Source organism: Manis pentadactyla, chromosome X, assembly GCF_030020395.1.
Source record: "Manis pentadactyla isolate mManPen7 chromosome X, mManPen7.hap1, whole genome shotgun sequence".
NCBI classification, from domain to species: domain Eukaryota; kingdom Metazoa; phylum Chordata; class Mammalia; order Pholidota; family Manidae; genus Manis; species Manis pentadactyla.
This window is the reverse complement of record NC_080038.1, coordinates 130,638,677-130,661,004: the sequence shown is the minus strand read 5'-3', so window position 1 is coordinate 130,661,004 and position 22,328 is coordinate 130,638,677. Positions and strand designations below refer to the sequence as shown.

Here is a 22,328-nt window from a genome sequence, read left to right as displayed (position 1 = left end):
CATAGGGTATATTCTTCTTTTTCTGGCTTCCTTTGCTCAATTCTATGTTTATGAGATTCAAATATTATGTTGTATTGTATAGAAGTAGTTTATTCTTTTTTACTAATGTGAAACATTCCATTTTATGAATATCCAGTCAACTATTAATGTACATTGGAGTTCCTTCCAATTTTTGGCCACGGTGAATAAAGCTGTGTGAATATTCTTGTATATATCTTCCTGTGGATATATGCACTCCTTTCTTTCTAATAGTGACATTTCTGGCTCAACTATCTAAATGTACAGTTATCTTTTGTAGATATTGCCAAAGAATTTTCCAAAGGGGCTGTGCCATTTCGCACCCACAACAGCAACATGTAATATTTCCTGTTGTTCCGCATCCTTGTTGACAGTGGCTGTCAGTATTTTTTATTTTAGCCAGTCCGGTGGGTGCATAGAAATATAATTGTGCTCTTAATTAGCATTTCTTTGATGAGTAATGATACTGAGAACTTTGTCATGTGCTTATTAAGCCATGTGGGCAAGGGTTACGGCTAGACATGGATATCCTCTTTTGTGAGGTGTCTGGTTTTGACCATTTTTAATTGTCTTGTATTTTGCTTTTTGATTTGTAGGAGTTTTTTTAAAAACATATTCTGCATACAAGTCCTTTGTCAGATATATGCACTGAAAATATCTTATCTTCATCTGTGGATTGCCTTTTTACTATCTTACTGGTGTCTTTTGGTGAAGGAAGTTCTTAATTTTAATAAAGTCCAACTTACCAACTTATGGTTAGTATTTTTCTATCCTTCTGGAGAAATCTTTTCCTATTCCGACCTTCTCCCTTTTTAAAAAAACCATTATTCTTTTTTTTTTTTTACAGGAGTCTTGGTTGTTTTTTAACCTGCCCACTTCATAATCTAAGGGATCTGACCTCTTGCTGTTGTGATGAACAGGAAACTTTTATGAAATTAACATGAAATAAACAAGGTCACAATGACAACAGTGTCCATTAAAACAAATTAAACTTACTCAGAGAAGACTCCATCAACTTACTGAAAAGCTATGTATGTCACCAATGCAACTCCCAGGAAGATGGAGGAGATTCCACATCCAGCGTATGTTATAAGCATTAATATCCGTTCATTCACTACATCCACTGCAGACCTGGATAAATCCTAGGGAATGCAATGTGCTGTATTTTATACATTGGCCAGAGCAAGCCTATGGTAAAATGCTTTCGGTGCTCATAACAGCAAGTTCCCAGGAGGCGTAGCATCTCTGCGATAGCTCTTAAAACCAGAGTATGTGGATGGATATATGATAAGACTGTGTATTGTTTGTGAGTGTGACTTGTGCGCCTTACTGTGCACAGGGCATGGAGAGCCATCAACAGCACTAGGAGAACATTTAGTCCTTGGTTCTATTGTCATTCACATGTTCCACACTTAAAACAAATAGATGTGAATTTGGGATGCAAACTAAACCATTATCTGAACAGAGAGTCCCAAAACAATACACAGAACATAAAAAAATGTTCCTTTTTCTTAGACCTTTAAATAACTTCCATAAAGTTAAGAGACAAAATGGGCCTTAGAGAGTATATCAGTCAGTAATTTCTTAACCTGAGGATCATAAAAAACCTGAAGTGCATGCAAAATTATTTAAATATTTGTGTGCATTGTTCTGGGAAGAAGGTCCATAGCTTCCCTCAGATGGTTACAGAAATGTGTGACTTATAAAAGGTTAAGAAGCTTTTATAAGCTGGTCTACTCTGGTGGTTCTCCACTGGGAATGATTTTGCCCCTTCCCCAGGGATATTCGGCCAAGTCTGGAGACATTGTCACAACTGGAGAGGTGTTACTGGCATCTAGTGGGTGGGGGCGAGGGGTGCTGTGAACACCCTGCAAAGCACAGGACACCCCACAACAGAGTTATTTGGCCCAGAATGTCAATAATGCCAAGTTTAAGAAATCCTGGTCAACTCCCATCTTTCACATTTCAAAAGACAAATCTAAGGTCCAAACAAGGGAAGCAAGCTGACCAAGATCATACCGGTAGGTAGTGGCAGAGCTGGGATGTGAGCCCTGGGCTTTTTGACTCCTACTGTAATGTTTTCACCAATTTGGAGGGAGCTAAACAAAACTCTTAGAATTAAGTAAATATCAATGGAGCATCTCTTATTTACTGAATAGATATGGTTTAAAAAAATGAAAAGAAATATGAAATAGAATCTCAGCTTTCAAGGACCTTACCACTAGTAGGAGAAATAACTCATAAATGACCCATTCAGGTAACAATAATAATATACATAATAAAGTAATTTAAGCGAACTAAGAAAGTACTCAGGTACGGGTCGAGAAGAAGGAACACCTCTGAGAGTCATTTTAAAGGAAAAGTCAGCAAGTCCCAATGTTAGGGAAGGCAGGAGATGGAAGAGTTAACTATGACTCTGAGACTCGAAGCCTGGTTATGCAAATTGCTTGGTTAAGTACTGCAGGTATTAAAATACACGTCTTTCCTACACTGCAGTTTGACAATATCTATTAAAATTAAAAAATGTTTTAGTGACTATATGCTTTAATCCAGCAATACTACTTCCATCAATTTATCCCACAGAAGTCCTTCCACCAGTGTTGGAAGATAAATGAATAAAAATGTATGTTACAACAAAAACTATAGCAACTAAAATGCCTACCTATAGGGGATTAGTTAAAAATTCATAATGTTAAATCTACACAAGGGAATACTATAAAGGTATTTTTAAAAAGTGAAGTGGATGGGTACATATTTGCTGGGAAAGGTGTCTAATATATATTGTTAGGTGAAAATCAAGTGGTAAAAACAGTTGAATAATTTGATCCCATTTTTATAAAACAAAACGTATATTAATATACACATAGGAAAAGAATCTGAAAGACTACACAGGAAGGTGTTAGAGGTGGTCGTCTCTTGGGAAGGGGATTATAGGAACCTGCTCTGTAACATTTGAATTTTTAGGAGCAGGCATTAATTTTGTGGGAAACCTAAATATTTGTTTCAATCTGCTCTACCTTGGATAAACAAAAGGGGGGTGCTTTTTTCCAGTGACATGTCCCTTTTCCATGACTTAGTTCTCACATATATTCCTGGTCCATAATCTAATAAAGGTTGTCAAAATTCTATCAAGGAACAATTAAGAGACAACTCACCATTAAGACTCCAAAATGGGTAAGGTGGTCACACTGACAGATTGTGTAATTTACGTTTGTCTCCTTTACTTTACAGCCTGATGAATTCCAGCCGCCTTGCCCATCTGCAGGAGACAGAAGGGAATTCAAAGCAATTTCGTTTTTCTCAGAAATATTTACCTTTTCATTATATGCACCTTTGGAACGTGTGTTATAATTAGTATTGGTTGTTAAGAGAGCAAGATAGAGGTATAATTGATCACTGAAATTAAATTAAGTCTAATAGGCTAAATTGACTTTCTGGGGACTTTGTAAATGGCATAACTTCTTTTGCTCTCACTTTTCCTGTTCTTGCATCATACTTCTACAGATTAAGACAGACTCTAATCACCAGCAACAGTTCTGCCGCCATGCTGGGATGACACAGTAAGGACTGCTTTTAAGTAGCATAAATAGGAAACAAGTAGATCTAGAAGTTTTTGAAGGACATAAGCTACAGGAAGAGGCTGACACCTGGGCCTACTCGGTGGGGCTGGGATAAACATCAGAAGCAACTGGTTCAACCCAGAATTCAAATGGTCTCAAGCACTTTGCACTCAAGCCAGATCATGGTCTGGACCTCCTTGCAAATCTCCGTGGCAAAGCACAGAAAAAGAGCTAGACATTCATTCTTCAACTTTCTTCAAACAAGCCAAGGCTACTTAGCACTGGATATTCTGATTTTCTTTCTTCTAACTTTGCTTACCCCTGAGTCATGTGATTTTTCTGGTCTCCCAAATAAGTCTTTTATCAAAAAGAAAAAAATTAACTTCCATGTCCTAATTAGAGATAAAGCTCACATTTGTATCTTGCTCAGCGCTCTCTGTAAGTTCTGATAAGACACCAGCTTCAGTACAACTCCCTCCCGTGCAACTGCCAAATAGGAAAATGGTCAGGGGCAACATCTCATTGAGCGCCAAAGACAAAGCTTGTTAATAAAAATACTCACTGTTATTCCCAAAGTCCCAAAAGGCACAGTGAATTTGATCATAAATCTAGAAAAAAGAAAAATCAGAGGTAAACATCTTTCCTTGTGGTAGTTACTGCACACTGACAACTATATACAAGTGTTTTCTTCTCAATATATTTTTCAGATGCACACACACACACACAGACCATTGTTTGAGCTGGTTTTAAGACTAACCACAAGTAAGTTGGGTTTACAAGTGTGAAAACAGCATGTTACTGCATGGTGATCTAGTATGTGTCCTTTGAAATATTTCATAATAGAGGAATTTGCCAGGCCCTCCTGGTGCAAGACCCAGGTCAGTGCAGGTGCGATGAGTAGAGGTGTTCGTCTTGGAACTTTGGAATTTGGGACTCACAGCTGAGATCAAGCCTTCTGGATACAAGGTTAAGCTGCCTCCTCATTAGGCTTAGTAAGCATTCTTGAGGCCTCCCCATTTCCTACAGTCTCCAGGAAATGGGGCCAATGAGAAATTGGTTATCGGGGGATGCTTGGAGAGCTGTGGCCCCAGTGGGAATTGAGGGATCTTACCCATCTAACATGTTGTAGTTGGTTTCTGGGTTTCTTTTTTTTAATTCCTTCTCCCTCTCTTCCTTCTTCCCTTCTAGAATTAAGACCTGTGAAAAATACGCTGCACCATATGGTCTTGTAGATTGGGAATGAAGGAAGCTGTTAAGACTTCACACTGGACATGCATTTACATGAAAGAATGGAATAGTAGTTCATTCTTATACCATGGCTTAATTTGATCATTTAGTAATGTATACCTTATGTTATGCCATATGACTATGGTTTCAATCCTTCAGTGATAATTAATACCTATTTTAATGCTCTTCATGGAAATTCAAAGGATAAAAATGTCCAATTATTTTGAATTAAGCTGTTTGCCTCACTCAAAAATAAATGGGATTAAATATCACTTAGTATGATGGGACGACCAAAAGATCCACCTGTCCCCAGTCACTCCTCTGCCAATCTGTCACAGTACTAGAAGCCCACCATTAGGTATCCCTTTAAGCTAAAGCATTATCTCTAGAAGGCCCCAATTACGATGCACCTCTGCTACCTGGAGTGGGGCAGTCTTCATTAAGCCTTAGAATCACATCTGTTAACTAGCCAATTATTTTTAATAGGAAAATCATGGAATGTTTCTGAGGCCTTTTTACTCTGAGATGAAAATGAATATATTACCTGGTTTCCGTCAATATGCTGCAGAGTAATAACCACTGGGTCAGCCAAGTTTTGAATGGATGTATCTGAAATGCTGGCACTCACAACATACGTGGTTAAGGCTCCAGTGATGCTTTTGGTCTACAGATAACAAATATAAGGGAGAGCAGTTCAGGTTCTAAATTTCTCACATGTTAATGATCCATTTAGAACTTTGAAGTACTACACAGCATTAGGTGCTGAAATATGGACAGTAAAGTGGCAAGCTAAGAAGAAACTTTTAGAGGTCATTTAGCTCATCTCTTGTCTGCACATAGGTCTCAATTACACCAAGCTAGAACAATTCATTAATCCAGCCACACACCTAAATAACTACCCAACAAGCATTGGTTTTGCACCTGCTACTCAGTGCTGCTCTAGAAACAAAGTGAAACTATTCCCTACTCGGATAACTCTCTGGGCCCCGACATTTCACAGCTTACCCGGTTCTACCCCTCCACTGTCTTTACCTACTTTTAGGGAGTCTCTCCCTACAGGGAACATAAATCCATCATGGGTTAGCTATAAGCCACTTCCTGGAGATGGAAGCAGGATGATCAGCATCTAGCTTGGAACAAGTCTCTGAGGACAGTCATCTCCTCCCTAGGGGACCATGAACTCTAAGGCCAGAGCATAGGTGTGTGTCTGGCGTCCCCCGCATGCCCTAGCACATAGCAGTTGTTTTACCTTGTATGCATGGTGAGCCAGTTACTGTGTTAATCACTTTGCAGATACACTAACTTAAGCCCTCACTGAAACAATAGAGGCATTTTTTTCAGATAAACGGAGTCTTGGGGAGGCTCAAAAGCTTGGACAGAGGTTACACAGCTAGTGAATGATAGGGCAGGGATGCTTAATAAATGCCGCTTCGAAGGAAACAAACTAGAATGTAGCCATCAGATTGTGGAACTTGCTAATTAACAGGCCTGAAGTGCCACAGGCTAAGTGTCCAGGAGGCAAGGCAGCTGAGAGACAAGAGATCAGCAGCTGAAAGGCAGGAGGAAGAGGAAGGAAATCCTCGGAGGACTTGCCAAGAAAGTGCAGAGGAGCTGAGCCCAGACGTTCCCAGGGGGAGCCGGCAGGGCCACTTTCAGAGGATGGCAAGCCCTCAGACTCCCGAGCCCCGTGGCCTTCGAGAACTGGGCCTTCCCAACTTAGTCTAAGAGATACAGTTTTGGAAAGGCCAGAGGAGGAGAAACACACAGTGAGCCAGGATTTTACTAACCTGTTCTCTCGCTTGATTTTCCTTATGAACGAAATAGCAACCATGCAGGTAGAGGAGCTAAATCATTTCTCACCCTTCCACCCTTTACACTCTAGGCTCAAATTTTACCTATTTCACTCTGAATCTTTATGAAGCCGTTCCCTCTGCCTCAAACACCCCTCCCTCTTTCTCCTCACCCTGTCTCGTCTTCGAGCTCTCACTCAGCCTCGGGTCTCAGCCGGCACCTCTCTTACCCGAGGCCTTTCCTCATCTCCTAGATGAGGGTAAGGGCCCTCCTCTACGCTCCCAGAGCCCGTCTGCCATATTGGACATGCCTGGTGCTTTGTCCCTCTCTGGGAGGACTGCACTGGTGGGGGGGGGGGGACGAGGTATGTGTTTTCCAAGAGTGGTTCTTATCAAAGATTTTGAAGGTAGTGTGTTGTAATGACAGGTAATGTGTTTTTTTTCAATATTTTATTAAGGTATGATTGATATACACTCTTAGGAAGGTTTCACATGAAAAAACAATGTGGTTACTACATTCACCCATATTATCAAGTCCCCACCCACACCCCAATGCAGTCACTGTCCATCAGTGTAGTAAGATGCCACAGATCCACTATATGCCTTCTCTGTGCTACACTGTTCTCCCCGTGACCCCCCACACCATGTGTACTAAACATAATACCCCTCAGTCCCCTTCTCCCTCCCTCCCCACCCACCCTCCCACACTCCTCCCCTTTGGTAACCACTAGTTCCTTCTTGGAGTCTGTGAGTCTCCTGCTATTTTGTTCCTTCAGTTTATGACAGGTAATGCTTTGATCAAAAGATGTTGCTGGAAGCAGTGTGAAAGCAAGGCTGTCAGACTCGGGACTCGGGACTCGAGGGGATAGGTAATTTAAGGGTGGCATCTCTTGTAAGTACTCACTCCCCAACAGCCAGTGGCACAGTCCCACCCTCAGGGGGCTCCCTTCAGTGATAGAACCTTTAGTGTCTGTCCTTCCCGATCAGACTGTAAGGTCCCGAGGGCAGCACCCCATCCCTCCTGCTTACCTCTGCATCCCTAGCATCATCGGCACAGAAGACACATAAAAGGAATTCAATAAATATTTGCTGACTGAATAAATAATTGCATGAATAAATGACTAAATGGTGTTACCTCCAGCAGGTATCTCCCCTGCTCTGTGTCTCAATATCCTCACTGGTAAAGTGAGGGGATGGAACACTGTGAGTTATAAAAGCCCTTCCAGTTTTGAATTTGATGGCAAAATCCTTCTTCATCTACTACTATAATGTCTGAAGGCTAATTTTGGCAAAGATCTTTAATTCCTTTCTGTGGAAGATGTTAGTGAATAAAAATTATGCATTAAATATGAAATCTATGCAAAACAATTTTATCTTTTATTCTATGAAACAAGTACAGCTCTTTGAAGAATGAGGAGAAATTAAGACCAAAATAATGGCACTTGAGATGATACAGGGAAATTACAAGCTTACCGAAAGAGTCAGAGTGCTATGAGCCACATTCTTAATTTTTATTAAAATTTGTATTCATTAACTGGCTTGTTCAGGGTCCAACCTAATTTTTCCCACTAAAATAAGGCCTAAAAATCTATCTATCTATCTATCTATCTATCTATCTATCTATCTATCTATCTATCTATCTATCTATATTATCTATCTATCTATCTATCTATCTATCTATCTATCTATCTATCTCTATCTATCTATATCCATATATCATCTATCATCTATCTATCTATCTATCTATCTATCTATCTATCTATCTATCTACCTACCTATCAACCTATCTGTCTCTATCTGTCATCTATCTATATCTATCTATCTGTCTATCTATATCCATCTATCTATCTATCTATCTATCTATCTATCTATCTATCTACCTACCTACCTATCATCTATCTATCTATCACTACTGAAAACATGTTGGGCATCTTGCTCTGTGCTAGCTTCCATGAAAATAAAACATGTTTAAGTCATGATATATGCCACAACCTACTTGGCAAAACTGGTCTAGAATCTAGGCAGAAGTGTAACACAAGAATACAGAGTGGGGAGGAGAGCAAGCGAGAGCAGGGGATCATGAACTCCTGCTAGGCTTCCTGGGATTTGAGCTAGGCCCACAGGAACAGGTTAAATTTAGATAGACAGGGGAATGGCTAGAGAATTCCACAATGGAACATCTTAATGACATTCCTGGAGATAATGTGTTATATTTGAGTTGGTATGTGACATGGGTATGTGGTACATTTAAGTTGGCCCAGTACAAACCCCCCTAAAATAACTCTGTGAATATTTGACCATTAGAAATTCATTTCTTTGGATAACTTATTTAGAAAATGGAAATACACCTGGGCATTAATATATGGACCTCCTTAAATACTTGAACTTTGTAGGATCAGACAGCCTGGGTTTGATTCCTAGCTATGTGACTTCCTAGTTGTGTAACCTCTTTGTCTTAGCCCATTTGGACAGCTAAACAAAATATCAAACTGAGTGGCTTATAAACAACAGAAATTTATTTATTGTAGTTCTGGAGACATGAAGCCCAAGATCAGATTGCCTATGTGGTCAGGTTCTAGTGAAGGCTCACTTTCCAGTGCACAGATGGCATCTTCTTGCTCTGTCTTCACATGGAAGAAGGGGCAAGCAAGCTCTCTGGGCTTTTTATAAGGACACTAATCTCTTTCATGAGGATTCTACCTTCATGACCTAATCACTCCCCAAAGGTCCACCTCCTAATACTACCATCTCTGGGCTTAGGATTTTAACACATGAACTTCAAAGGGACACATTCAGACCACAGCATTCTTTGAGTCATGGTTTCTCATGAGAAATAAATGAAAGACTAAGTGGAAATAGTAACAATTAATAATGATCATCACCAACACAACTTCCTGCTAACTCTGCTCTCTTCTCAACAGCTAGATGGGACAGAGTGGGCTGAAGGCACAGGCCTTTTGTTAGGCAGAGTCCTAAGATAGGCAAATAACAGCAATGCAAATAGTTACATGGTATTTATTATGCACTGGGCCATAATCCAAGCCCTTTGTGTGTATTAACATACAAAGTTATATTTTATGTAACCTCATTAACAGCCCAGTGAGGTACTACTAGTCCCCTGTTTTACATAGGAGGAAACTAAGGCACATGGAGGTTGAATAACTTGCCCAAGGTCACGCAAGTAGACTGTGGCATAACCTGCTTTAAATCAGGTCAGTCTGGCCTCCGAGTCCATGCCCTTAACCTCTGCATCATACTGCCTCTCTGTTTCAATAATGGGTGAGGACTGGAGCCCTCAGAGAAGGTTCTGTGGAGGTGGTGGGAAGGAGCAACAAATGCCCACAGGCAGATGGCCTGCCGGACACCCCTCAGCTTTAAATAAATTGGCCCCAAAGAGAGAAGGTATGTTGGCTTTGAGGAGCCAGGGAAGATTTGGGAGGAAAGCACTGACCCACCAGAACAGCATTTCATCAGGAGAATTTGCTATTCTTTTCTGGCCTTAAGGCATCTTGAAGCCTGTTTGGTCACCAGATAATCCTTAAGGTCCCTTCCAAAGCTGAGAAGCTGTGAAAATTAAAAACTGTGGAACATGATTAAAGTATGCATTGATTTGTGTTGAGGGCCAGGGGTTGTGCTAGGAGATTTGTGGAATAAACCAGATAGCATATTCTAAAATAAACAGAACATCATGAAAATAGCAAGAGTTCATAATTACAATGAGTCACTGTATGTCAGTCCACAACAGTTACCAGAGGCAAGAACTTACCTTAAAAAGTGAAGTTTGGCCAAAGAAATTAAACAAGATGGTCTGTAAGTTGCTAAGAGGAATTCTCTCCTTCAGTGATTTAGGCAAATATATGGAAGCCAAAACCCTCCCCAGAGGGACTTCGCCTAGGTGTATCTGCCAAGAAAAACCAGGAAATGAAAACTGGAGTCATCGTCCCTCAGCTTGAAGACCCCCGAACTCCCACCCAAGACCCTGCCTCAACCCTGGAGTATCATGCAGAAGGCCAAAGGGTGGGAACCAGCTCCACAAGCAACGCTACAGCTTTTACACACACACATACACGCACAACACACACAACACACACACACACACACACACACACACACCACCTTTTCCTTTCTAAACCTATCCTGAGTTTTTCTTCCTTCGATCTGCTTCCACTTGGGTATTCATAGAAGTGGAAAGGGGAAAGACAAATGAGGTGATTCGCCATGATTCTCAGAAATAAAGGCCAGTCTTTGAAGGCAGGGCATCTTCTCCTGTACAGTTTTGAGAGGGAAAAAACAGAACAACAACAAAAAAACCTCCAATACTATAGCATTAGACATTTGCCCCACAGGTTATTGAGCAATGCTTTTGTTAAAAAGTGAGGCATTGGGCTTTAGGAATTTTGCTAGAGGTTCACGATCCTAAGAACTGCTGATTTGATTTGTAATAGCATTTGATAAGTACTGGAACATTTTTGAGAGAAAAGGGAGTTTCATCAATAAGCTGGGTCCACAGTTTTGACCTGGACTCTCCTAGGCCAAATAAGGTACATCCCTATGTGCATTATCTCATTTAGTCCCTTTTTCAACTCTGAAGGTGTGTTGTATTCTATCAGGAAATGGAAGACTAGAGAGATTGAATGACTTGTCTAAGGTCACACAGCTGGGATGGCTGGGATGTAGTTGAACAAAGATCTATGTGATTTGGGCCCACACTTTCCCAATTATTTATGCTGCCTTTCAAGGAACTATTATCTAGATGGGGTATATCATGGGGAGTTGAAAGTTTATAATAGTTCTGAAAATGACTTGTGAACTCAAAAGTCATATGGCTTTTCTCTTGGCACAAATAAACTCTGTTAGTGCAATTGAGTACCATGGAGAGATTATGATTTAGCTTCAACATGTAAGCAGTTTGGTACAGAGAATATGATTGGGGATGGTTGACTCATTTCTCCACCATGGTCTATAACAAGAAGCTCCAGATGCAACCAAAATGCAATGGGAAGTCAGCCCCTGTTTCCAGTATGGCTGAGCAGCACCTAATGGACTTGACCTTCCTGCATATAACAACTATACAAAATAACCATGACTTGAAGATACTGGAAAATATAGAAAAGCAGGCAGATTTGGAAAAAGGTAACATCACAAGGTGAGTTACCTGTTTTTACAGCTTTTAACCTGGTAGCAGGCTGAAATTAGTGCTGTGAAGGACATGCAAAGCTCTGCTAGAAAACCTACAGTTAGGGGCATGAAAAAACAGAAAACAAAGGTCATGGGAAACACAGCCACTTGAAGGTTGGGAGGAATCCTGGAAAAGAAAGAGCTGGAGAGGGGGACCCAAAATTCTGAACATTAACTCTGCTTAACCTCTGAACCACATGTGCAGAAAAGACTCTAGCTAAGGATAAAGGAGCTTAACTGGGATTTGAACTGTCATCCAAGAGACAGAATCTAGAGTTTGATTCCAACTAAGTTAATTGCCTGGTATAACAAAAATCAATCACCTTCAGAGTAATATAGTAGGATCCATAGTCTCCACAACATAACATTCACAATGCCCAGGACATAATCCAAAATTACCCCATATGTGAAGAAAGAATGAATGTGACTCATTTTCAAGTGAAAAGGCAATCAGTGAAACCAACCCTGAAATTACCCAGATGTTAGAGTTAGCAGACAAGAATTTTAAAATAGCTAGTATAACTATGCTCAGGTATTTAAAAGAAAATATGCTTGCAATTAATGCAAAAAGAGGAAATACCACCAGAGAAACAAAAGCCAAAAAATGTTTTACAACTGAAACAATATCAACATTTTAAAAATTGCACTGGATGGGTTCAGTAGTACCATGAAGATGAGAGAGGTCAGTGAACTTGAAGATATATCAATAGAAACTACTCTATCAGAAGAACAAATAGTAAAATGATTATAACACTTAAAGAGTCTCAGGGGCCTGTGGGGCAGAACCAAAACTTTTTAATACATGTAATTGGAGTTGCAAAAGGAAAGAGAGAACGGTGATGAAACAATATTTAGAGAAATAATAGTGGAAATTCCCCCAAATTTGGTGAAAGACGTAACATTACGGATTCAAGAAGCTCAGCAAACCTCAAGCAGGGTAAATACAAAGGAAAACATGCTTATGCACATAATAGTCAAACTACAAAAAGCAAAAAAAATTAAAAGCAGCCAGAGGAGGGATCGGAAGATGGCGGTGTGAGTAGAGCAGCGGAAATCTCCTCCCCAAACCACATATATCTATGAAAATATAACAAAGACAACTCTTCCTAGAATAAAGACCAGAGGACACAGGACAATATTCAGACCACATCTGCACCTGAGAGAACCCAGTGCCTCGTGAAGGGGGTAAGATACAAGCCCCTGCCTGGTGGGAGCCGAGCGCCCATACCCCCAACTCCCGGTGGGAGAAGAATAGGCAGAGCGGGAGGGAAACGGAGCCCAGGACTGCCGAACACCCAGCCCCAGCCATCCGGGCCAGAGTGCAGACACAGTGCGTGCACAGGGGGCCCTGGATACTAGGAAAACAGGGCAGCAAGAACAGTGAGCAGGCACCGGAGGCTGGGCGCCGGAGGACATAAGAAAAGTGAGCAACCAATTTTTTTTTTTTTTGCTGTTTTGTTTTGGTGAGCGCTTTTTGGAAGTCTTAAAAGGATAGGGACCCCAATACTAGGGAAACAGGGCAGCAAGACTGGTGAGCAGATGCCTGAGGCTGGTGCCGGAGAATAAAGAAAAACGGGCAGCCACCTTTTTTTTTTTTTTTAATTAAAAAAAAATTTTTTTTTTTTTTTTGTGGTCGTTGTGTTGTTTTGGCGGGTGCTTTTTGGAAGTCTTAAAGGGGCAGGGCGGGTCACTTAATCCAGAGGTAGGGAATCCGGGGATCTCTGGGCACCCTAACTCCTGGGCGGCAGGGAGCAGGGAGGCCCCTTATGGAGATAAATAGCCTCCAGGCCGCTCCCCCTACAACCATTTGGAGCAGCGGCCCAAACCAGGCCACGCCCACAGCAACAGCGGAGATAAACTCCATAGCAGCGGGGCAGGAAGCAGAAACCCTGTCTGCGCGCAGCTGCCCAGCACAAGCCACTAGAGGTCGCTGTTCTCCCAGGAGAGGAGGGCCACAAACCAACAAGAAGGGAAGTTCTTCCAGCCATCACTTGTCCCAGCTCTGCAAACTATTCCTATCACCATGAAAAGGCAAAGCTACAGGCAGACAAAGATCACAGAGACAACACCAGAGAAGGAGACAGACCTAACCAATCTTCCTGAAAAAGAATTCAAAATAAGAATCATAAACATGCTGACAGAGATGCAGAGAAATACGCAAGAGAAATGGGATGAAGTCCGGAGGGAGATCATAGATGCCAGAAAGGAGATCACAGAAATGAAACAAACTCTGGAAGGGTTTATAAGCAGAGTGGATAAGATGCAAGAGGCCATTGATGGAATTGAAACCAGAGAACAGAAACGCATAGAAGCTGACATAGAGAGAGACAAAAGGATCTACAGGAATGAAACAATATTAAGAGAACTGTGTGACCAATCCAAAAGGAACAATATCCATATTATAGGGGTTCCAGAAGAAGAAGAGAGAGGAAAAGAGATGGAAAGTATCTTAGAAGAAATAATTGCTGAAAACTTCCCCAAACTGGGGGAGGAAATAATCGAACAGACCACGGAAATACACAGAACCCCCAACAGAAAGGATCCAAGGAGGACACCACCAAGACACATAATAATTAAAATGGCAAAGATCAAGGACAAAGAAAGAGTTTTAAAGGCAGCTAGAGAGAAAAAGGTCACCTATAAAGGAAAACCTATCAGGCTAACATCAGACTTCTTGACAGAAACCCTACAGGTCAGAAGAGAATGGCATGATATATTTAATACAATGAAACAGAAGGGCCTTGAACCAAGGATACTGTATCCAGCACGACTATCATTCAAATATGATGGTGGGATCAAACAATTCCCAGACAAACAAAAGCTGAGGGAATTTGCTTCCCACAAACCACCTCTACAGAACATCTTACAGGGACTGCTCTAGATGAGAGCACTCCTAGAAAGAGCACAGCACAAAACACCCAACATATGAAGAATTGAGGAGGAGGAATAAGAAGGGAGAGAAGAAAAGAATCTCCAGACTATGTACATAAAGCTCAATAAGCGAGCTAAGTTAGGCAGTAAGATACTAAAGAGGCTAACCTTGAACCTTTGGTAACCACGAATTTAAAGCCTGCAATGGCAATAAGTACATATCTTTCAATAGTCACCCTAAATGTTAATGGGCTGAATGCACCAATCAAAAGACACAGAGTAATAGAATGGATAAAAAAGCAAGACCCATCTATATGCTGCTTACAAGAAACTCACCTCAAACCCAAAGACATGTACAGACTAAAAGTCAAGGGATGGAAAAACATATTTCAAGCAAACAGCAGCGAGAAGAAAGCAGGGGTTGCAGTACTAATATCAGACAAAATAGACTTCAAAACAAAGAAAGTAACAAGAGATAAAGAAGGACACTACATAATGATAAAGGGCTCAGTCCAACAAGAGGATATAATCATTCTAAATATATATGCACCCAATACAGGAGCACCAGCATATGTGAAACAAATACTAACAGAACTAAAGGGGGAAATAGACTGCAATGCATTCATTCAAGGAGACTTCAACACACCACTTACCCCAAAGGATAGATCCACCGGGCAGAAAATAAGCAAGGACATGGAAGCACTGAACAACACAGTAGAGCAGATGGACCTAATAGACATCTCTAGAACTCTACATCCAAAAGCAGCGGGATATACATTCTTCTCAAGTGAACATAGAACATTCTCCAGAATAGACCACATACTAGGCCACAAAAAGAACCTCAGAAAATTCCAAAAGATTGAAATCCTACCAACCAACTTTTCAGACCACAAAGGCATAAAACTAGAAATAAACTGTACAAAGAAAGCAAAGAGGCTCACAAACACATGGAGGCTTAACAACACGCTCCTAAATAATCAATGGATCAATGACCAAATCAAAATGGAGATCCAGCAATATATGGAAACAAATGACAACAACAACACTAAGCCCCAACTTCTGTGGGACACAGCAAAAGCAGTCTTAAGAGGAAAGTATATAACAATCCAAGCATATTTAAAAAAGGAAGAACAATCCCAAATGAATGGTCTAATGTCACAATTATCGAAATTGGAAAAAGAAGAACAAATGAGGCCTAAGGTCAGCAGAAGGAGGGACATAATAAAGATCAGAGAAGAAATAAATAAAATTGAGAAGAATAAAACAATAGCAAAAATCAATGAAACCAAGAGCTGGTTCTTCAACAAAATAAACAAAATAGATAAGCCTCTAGCCTGACTTATTAAGAAGAAAAGAGAGTCAACACAAATCAACAGTATCAGAAACGAGAAAGGAAAAATCACGACAGACCCCACAGAAATACAAAGAATTATTAGAGAATACTATGAAAACCTATATGCTAACAAGCTGGGAAACCTAGGAGAAATGGACAACTTCCTAGAAAAATACAACCTTCCAAGATTGACCCAGAAAGAAACAGAAAATCTAAACAGACCAATCACCAGCAACGAAATTGAAGCGGTAATCAAAAAACTACCAAAGAACAAAACCCCCGGGCCAGATGGATTTACCTCGGAATTTTATCAGACATACAGGGAAGACATAATACCCATTCTCCTAAGAGTTTTCCAAAAAATAGAGGAGGAGGGGATACTCCCAAACTCATTCTATGAAGCTAACATCACCCTAATACCAAAACCAGGCAAAGACCCCACCAAAAAAGAAAACTACAGACCAATATCCCTGATGAACGTAGATGCAAAAATACTCAACAAAATATTAGCAAACCGAATTCAAAAATACATCAAAAGGATCATACACCATGACCAAGTAGGATTCATCCCAGGGATGCAAGGATGGCACAACATTCGAGAGTCCATCAACATCATCCACCACATCAACAAAAAGAAAGACAAAAACCACATGATCATCTCCATAGATGCTGAAAAAGCATTTGACAAAGTTCAACATCCATTCAGGATAAAAACTCTCAGCAAAATGGAAATTCAGGGCAAGTCCCTCAACATAATAAAGGCCATCTATGATAAACCCACAGCCAACATTATATTGAACAGCGAGAAGCTGAAAGCATTTCCTCTGAGATCGGGAACTAGACAGGGATGCCCACTCTCTCCACTGTTATTTAACATAGTACTGGAGGTCCTAGCCACGGCAATCAGACAAAATAAAGAAATACAAGGAATCCAGATTGGTAAAGAAGAAGTTAAACTGTCACTATTTGCAGTGACATGATACTGTACATAAAAAACCCTAAAGACTCCACCCCAAAACTACTAGAACTGATATCGGAATACAGCAAAGTTGCAGGATACAAAATCAATACACAGAAATCTGTGGCTTTCCTATACACTAACAATGAACCAACAGAAAGAGAAATCAGGAAAACAACTCCATTCACAATTGCATCAAAAAAAATACCTAGGAAAAAACCTAACCAAAGAAGTGAAAGACTTATACTCTGGAAACTACAAGTCACTCTTAAGAGAAATTAAAGGGGACACTAACAAATGGAAACTCATCCCATTCTTGTGGCTAGGAAGAATTAATATCGTCAAAATGGCCATCCTGCCCAAAGCAATATACAGATTTGATGCAATCCCTATGAAACTACCAGCAACATTCTTCAATGAACTGGAACAAATAATTCAAAAATTCATATGGAAACACCAAAGACCCCAAATAGCCAAAGCAATCCTGAGAAATTAGAATAAAGTAGGGGGGATCTCACTCCCCATCTTCAAGCTCTACTATAAAGCCATAGTAATCAAGACAATTTGGTACTGGCACAAGAGCAGAGCCACAGACCAATGGAACAGACTAGAGAATCCAGACATTAACCCAGACATATATGGTCAATTAATATTTGATAAAGGAGCCATGGACATACAATGGCGAAATGACAGTCTCTTCAACAGATGGTGCTGGCAAAACTGGACAGCTACATGTAGGAGAATGAAACTGGACCATTGTCTAACCCCATATACAAAAGTAAACTCAAAATGGATCAAAGACCTGAATGTAAGTCATGAAACCATTAAACTCTTGGAAGAAAACATAGGCAAAAACCTCTTAGACATAAACATGAGTGACCTCTTCTTGAACATATCTCCCTGGGCAAGGAAAACAACAGCAAAAATGAATAAGTGGGACTATATTAAGCTGAAAAGCTTCTGTACAGCAAAAGACACCATCAATAGAACAAAAAGGAACCCTACAGTATGGGAGAATATATTTGAAAATGACACATCCGATAAAGGCTTGACATCCAGAATATATAAAGAGCTCACATGCCTCAACAAACAAAAAACAAATAACCCAATTAAAAAATGGGCAGAGGAACTGAACAGACAGTTCTCCAAAAAAGAAATACAGATGGCCAACAGACACATGAAAAGATGCTCCACATCGCTAATTATCAGAGAAATGCAAATTAAAACTACAATGAGGTATCACCTCACACCAGTAAGGATGGCTGCCATCGAAAAGACAAACAATAACAAATGTTGGCGAGGCTGTGGAGAAAGGGGAACCCTCCTACACTGCTGGTGGGAATGTAAGTTAGTTCAACCATTGTGGAAAGCAGTATGGCGGTACATCAAAATGCTCAAAACAGACTTACCATTTGACCCAGGAATTGCACTCCTAGGAATTTACCCTAAGAATGCAGCAATCAAGTATGAGAAAGATCAGTGCACCCCTATGTTTATCGCAGCACTATTTACAATAGCCAAGAATTGGAAGCAACCTAAATGTCCATCAATAGATGAATGGATAAAGAAGATGTGGTACATATACACAATGGAATACTACTCAGCCATAAGAAAAGGGCAAATCCAACCATTTGCAGCAACATGGATGGAGCTGGAGGGTATTATGCTCAGGGAAACAAGCCAAGCGGAGAAAGAGAAATACCAAATGATTTCACTTATCTGTGGAATATAAGAACAAAGGAAAAACTGAAGGAACAAAACAGCAGCAGAATCACAGAACTCAAGAATGGACTAACAGTTACCAAAGGGAAAGAGACTGGGGAGGATGGGTGGGTAAGGAGGGATAAGGTGGGGGAGAAGTAGGGGGGTATTAAGATTAGCATGCATGGGGGGGTAGGAGAAAAGGGAGGGCTGTACAACACAGAGAAGGCAAGTAGTGATTCTACAACATTTTGCTATGCTGATGGACAGTGACTGTAAAGGGGTTTATAGGGGGGACCTGGTATAGGGGAGAGCCTAGTAAACATAATATTCATCATGTAAGTGTAGATTAGTGATACCAAAAAAAAAAGGCAGTTCCTGTGTGGTAACCTCCAATGAGTTCTACACAAGGGTATAAAGGGCATATAAAAGTGTAGGCAAAGGGTCTGTTTGTGTTTATTCAGAGGATCAAACCTAATTGGGCTACCCCAAAAATGAACTAAGATACGATATGAAAAAGAACTTCCAACATCAGCACTCTCTGGAAGACTCATGCCAGAAGATGATCATCAAAAAACCCCAACAAAGATCCACGCACTGCTACAGCTGTAGATGCACTCATCCTACCAGTTCCTAGACTTGCCATGGGAATGAAGAAGGAGATATCTAAGCTGGCCTGTGCATACAGTAAAACAACAAATTTGACTGGATCTATACTGTTGGAACTCAACCAAGAATTAGGAGAAGTGCAAATTGTAGCACTCCAAAATCTTACAGCTACAGACTATTTACTGTTAAAAGAACATAAGGGATGTGAACATTCCCCAGGAATGGGTTGTTTTAATTTGTCTGATTTCTCTCAGACTGTTCAAGTTCAGTTGGACAATATCCACCATATCATAGATAAGTTTTCACAAATGCCTAAGGTGCCTAACTGGTTTTCTTGGTTTCACTGGAGATGGCTGGTAATTACAGGTCTGCTTTGGTTATGTAACTATACTCCTATTATGTTAATGTGTGTGCACAATTTAAGTAGTAGCTTAAAACCTATACATGCTGAAGTTACTCTACAAGAAGATATGTCAAAGAAATAATCAATCTTCACATGTTTTCTTCTGCCTGCTACTTCTATAGCTTTTCTTCTTCCTTCCTAATTACAACCCTTAAATAGAATTCGTGCCTCATATCAAATATACCGAGTATCATAATTCTTCCAAGTGGTAAAGATACCTCAAGACAAATGCTGGGCATAGAAGCTACAGGGCATAAATATGCAAAGAAATAAAAAGCTAACCATTTCAAACAGTAAGGCTTCTCGCTCACTTACCAACTTTACATTTCCCTGTATGGCCCCGGAAGATGACTGGTTAGCCAGAGACGGGTAAGATTCCTCAAGGGAGGAACAACCTAAGACAGGCACAGTCGCAGGGGGGCCATCAGGTGAGAAATTGGGGATCAACAGAGGTGAGGCTTAGAACCTCACCCCCCCCCTGTTCTGAGAGAAATCTTCTGCATACGTGGATGTTTTATTGCCCTTGTCTAGCTTGGATTAACACATAGTCTACAGGCACACACCTGATCATCTACATTTGCTCTCTTACAACACTAAACTATGTTTTCTACCTTTATCTTGTATCTACCTACCACTTCAGCATTTTATTAAAAATAATAATAATAAAGAGAGAAATGTGGTATCCACATATAAATCAAGTATAAAAATTAAATCAGTATTCATATTTGAACTGACTGTTTATAGTTCATAATGCATGAGCAAAACCGAAAGTTTCTGTGATGACTGCCCTTGTACTGTTCACCATGTAACTTATTCACTATGTAAGAATTTGTTCTCCATGTAAGAACTTGTTTGTTATGCTTCAGAAGATTGGAGACTGACGAAAATTAGGCTTGGGGTGGATTAATGATGGTGCATTGAGCATTGACTCCCCTATACAGAATTTTATTGTTGTTAACAACCATTTGATCAATAAATATGAGAGATGCCCTCACAAAAAAAAAAAAGAAGTACACACTTCCAATGGTAAAATAAATAAGTAACCGGGATGTAATGTATAACATAAGGATTATAGTCAAAATAATGTAACAACTTGGTATGGTGATAGCTGGTACCTAGAATTATCATGTATATAAATGTTGAGTCACTATGTTGTACACCTGAAACTAATGTAATGTAATACTGTGTGTCAACTACCCTTCAATAAAAAATAATTATCTACAAAAAAAAAAAGCAACCAGAGAAATATGACACATTATATATCATGTACAGAGAAACAATAATTCAAATTATTACTGACTTCTGACCTGAAAATATGGAGGCCAGAAGAAAGTGGAACATCTTAAAGGCTGAGGGGAAAATGCTGCCAATCTAGAATTCTATAGTAAACAAAAATATATTTTAAGAAAAGACAAAATAAAGTCATTTTCAGATAAATGAAAACTAATAAAATTCATCACCTAAGACCTTGTATTACAAGAAACTCTTAAGTGAATTTGGTCAAATTGAAGGGAAATGTTATCAGATGAAACTCTGATCTTCCAAAAGGTATGAAGAGCATTGAAAATGATAAATATTTAGGTAAATATAAAAGACTATTTTCTTCTCTCAATTTCACAGGACTCTTTAAAGCAATGATTATAATACTGTCTTATGGAGTTTCTGATCTTCTTAGATGTAATATATGTGACAACTATAACATAAAGTTCAGAGGATGTAAATGGATATGTATAATCACCGTTTCTATTGTACATGAATTGGTACAATATCACCTCTATGTAGATGCAAAAATGTAAGCATGGATATTGCAATCTCTAGAGCAACCATTAAGAAACTAATGCAAATAGATAGATAGAAAAAGCCAGCAAAAAATAAATTCAATGGTAATAACTATTAAAATAAACCAAAAGGCAGCAGGAAAGGAGGAACAAAAACAGATAGAAAATAAAATTAAATGGTAGTCCTAAATTCAACCATATCAAAAATTACATTAAATGTTAAAGGACTACATACTCTAATCCAAAGGCAAATATTTTCAGGCTGGATAAAAAAAGTGAAACATAAACCATATACTATCTATAAGAAGTGCACTTTAACTATGAAGACATAGATAGAAAGAAAGTGGATGAAAAAACAAATATCTAAAATAGTAAGCATAAGAAAGCTAGGATGACTATATTAAAATCAGATAAAATAGACTGCAAGAAAAAGAGTATTACCAGAATAAAGAAGACTGTTTCATAATGATAAATAGTTTAGGATTACAGTTATTATTAGGAAGACATAACAACATAAATATGTATTCACTTAATAACAGAACTCCAAAATGAATAAAGTGAAATTTGACACAAATAAAGGGAGAAATAGACTATTTTACAAAGTTAGAGACTTTAGCACCCCGCTAAACCTAGGAAACAACTAGGAAAAAAAGTCAGTAAAGACATAGATAATCTGAACAATATTATCAATCACCTTGAGACCTAATTGATATTTATAGTAAAATATATCCAACAACTGTAAAATGCACCAAGTGTTTCAAGTGTGTAAAACACCAAAATAGATCATACAGTGGACCAAAAAATGAGTATCAATAAATTTAAATGGATTGAAATTATACTGAGTATATTCTGTGACCGAAATGAAATAAACAAGAAATCAGTAACAATAATAGATTGTAGGC

At 39.5% G+C, this 22,328-nt stretch overlaps 1 protein-coding gene across 1 annotated transcript in view; it reads right to left on the bottom strand.

The window, feature by feature from the left end:
- ADGRG4 (adhesion G protein-coupled receptor G4) overlaps positions 1-22,328 on the bottom strand; it is a 98,554-nt gene that overhangs the window by 15,784 nt on the left and 60,442 nt on the right. The window contains exons 13-17 of the mRNA XM_036919182.2: positions 10,362-10,496; positions 5,350-5,469; positions 4,141-4,186; positions 3,174-3,277; positions 1,039-1,160 (exon numbers count right to left, since the gene is read on the bottom strand). Coding sequence (XP_036775077.2) covers positions 1,039-1,160; positions 3,174-3,277; positions 4,141-4,186; positions 5,350-5,469; positions 10,362-10,496 — 527 coding nt within the window. The remainder of the gene's footprint in view (positions 1-1,038; positions 1,161-3,173; positions 3,278-4,140; positions 4,187-5,349; positions 5,470-10,361; positions 10,497-22,328) is intronic.